The sequence below is a fragment of the Hippocampus comes genome, unplaced genomic scaffold (assembly GCF_001891065.2).
Source record: "Hippocampus comes isolate QL1 unplaced genomic scaffold, H_comes_QL1_v1.1 C16703886, whole genome shotgun sequence".
Taxonomy (NCBI): Eukaryota; Metazoa; Chordata; class Actinopteri; order Syngnathiformes; family Syngnathidae; genus Hippocampus; species Hippocampus comes.
The window spans coordinates 1-718 of NW_017837069.1; the positions used below are offsets into that span (position 1 = coordinate 1).

The window sequence follows — 718 nt, forward strand, 5'->3', positions numbered from 1 at the left end:
AAAATCATTCACATGTTCCACTCCCTCGATATGCGCCTCAATCTCCTGAATGACCCTGGCCTCCCTCTCCGCCTCTTCAGCAGAGCGACGTCCTTTATTAATCTTCTCTGCCAGCCGCTTGATGTCCCTCTGGGCGTCCAGCAGGAAGGAGTGGTCTGGGTGGTCATCTGGGGTGTGCTTCAGAAGGTCCTACACACATGAATCCAGAACAGATTTACTGTAGCTAAGCAGACACCGTGATTACATGCCGTAGGAATAAGCTCAGAAGAGAATTCACCTTGACCAGAAGCTCATATCGAGGGATCCTCTGGACGGGCTTGATCATCAGGTCACCCAGAGCCTGCTTCTCTTTGTTCTCGCGCATATTTTGCTTTAAAAAAACGGAAGGGTCATGAGGAAAACGAGTGATGGTGTAGTAGGCCTACTGTCTCGGAAAGGTCTGCCTCGGAAGACATTGGTGCGAGTGATATGCTGAGAGAACATACGAGAACATTGGGGTCCAACTTTTAAGATTTTTCATGACCTAACATCGGTCTGTCTCATTTTACCTGAACATTCTGACAAAACCTGGTTTCATTGAAAACAATTATTAGATGCTCCAGAAATACGTTAGTAAGCCATCTGCAATTACATAGTGAGAATTTGCCACCATGAACAACATGAATAGAACATCTATTGATGTAGTTACTTGACAGTATGTTAAAAAAAAAAAAAAAAA

At 44.4% G+C, this 718-nt stretch overlaps 1 protein-coding gene across 1 annotated transcript; it reads right to left on the minus strand.

The window, feature by feature from the left end:
- Positions 1-12: 12 nt before the first annotated feature.
- LOC109508937 (rho guanine nucleotide exchange factor 17-like) lies at positions 13-391 on the minus strand (the record flags this gene model as incomplete). Its single annotated transcript, XM_019858861.1, has 2 exons — positions 278-391; positions 13-189 (listed from the first exon to the last, which is right to left on the minus strand). Coding segments are annotated over exons 1-2 (264 nt in total), but the record flags the coding sequence as incomplete, so codon positions are not given.
- Positions 392-718: the final 327 nt, after the last annotated feature.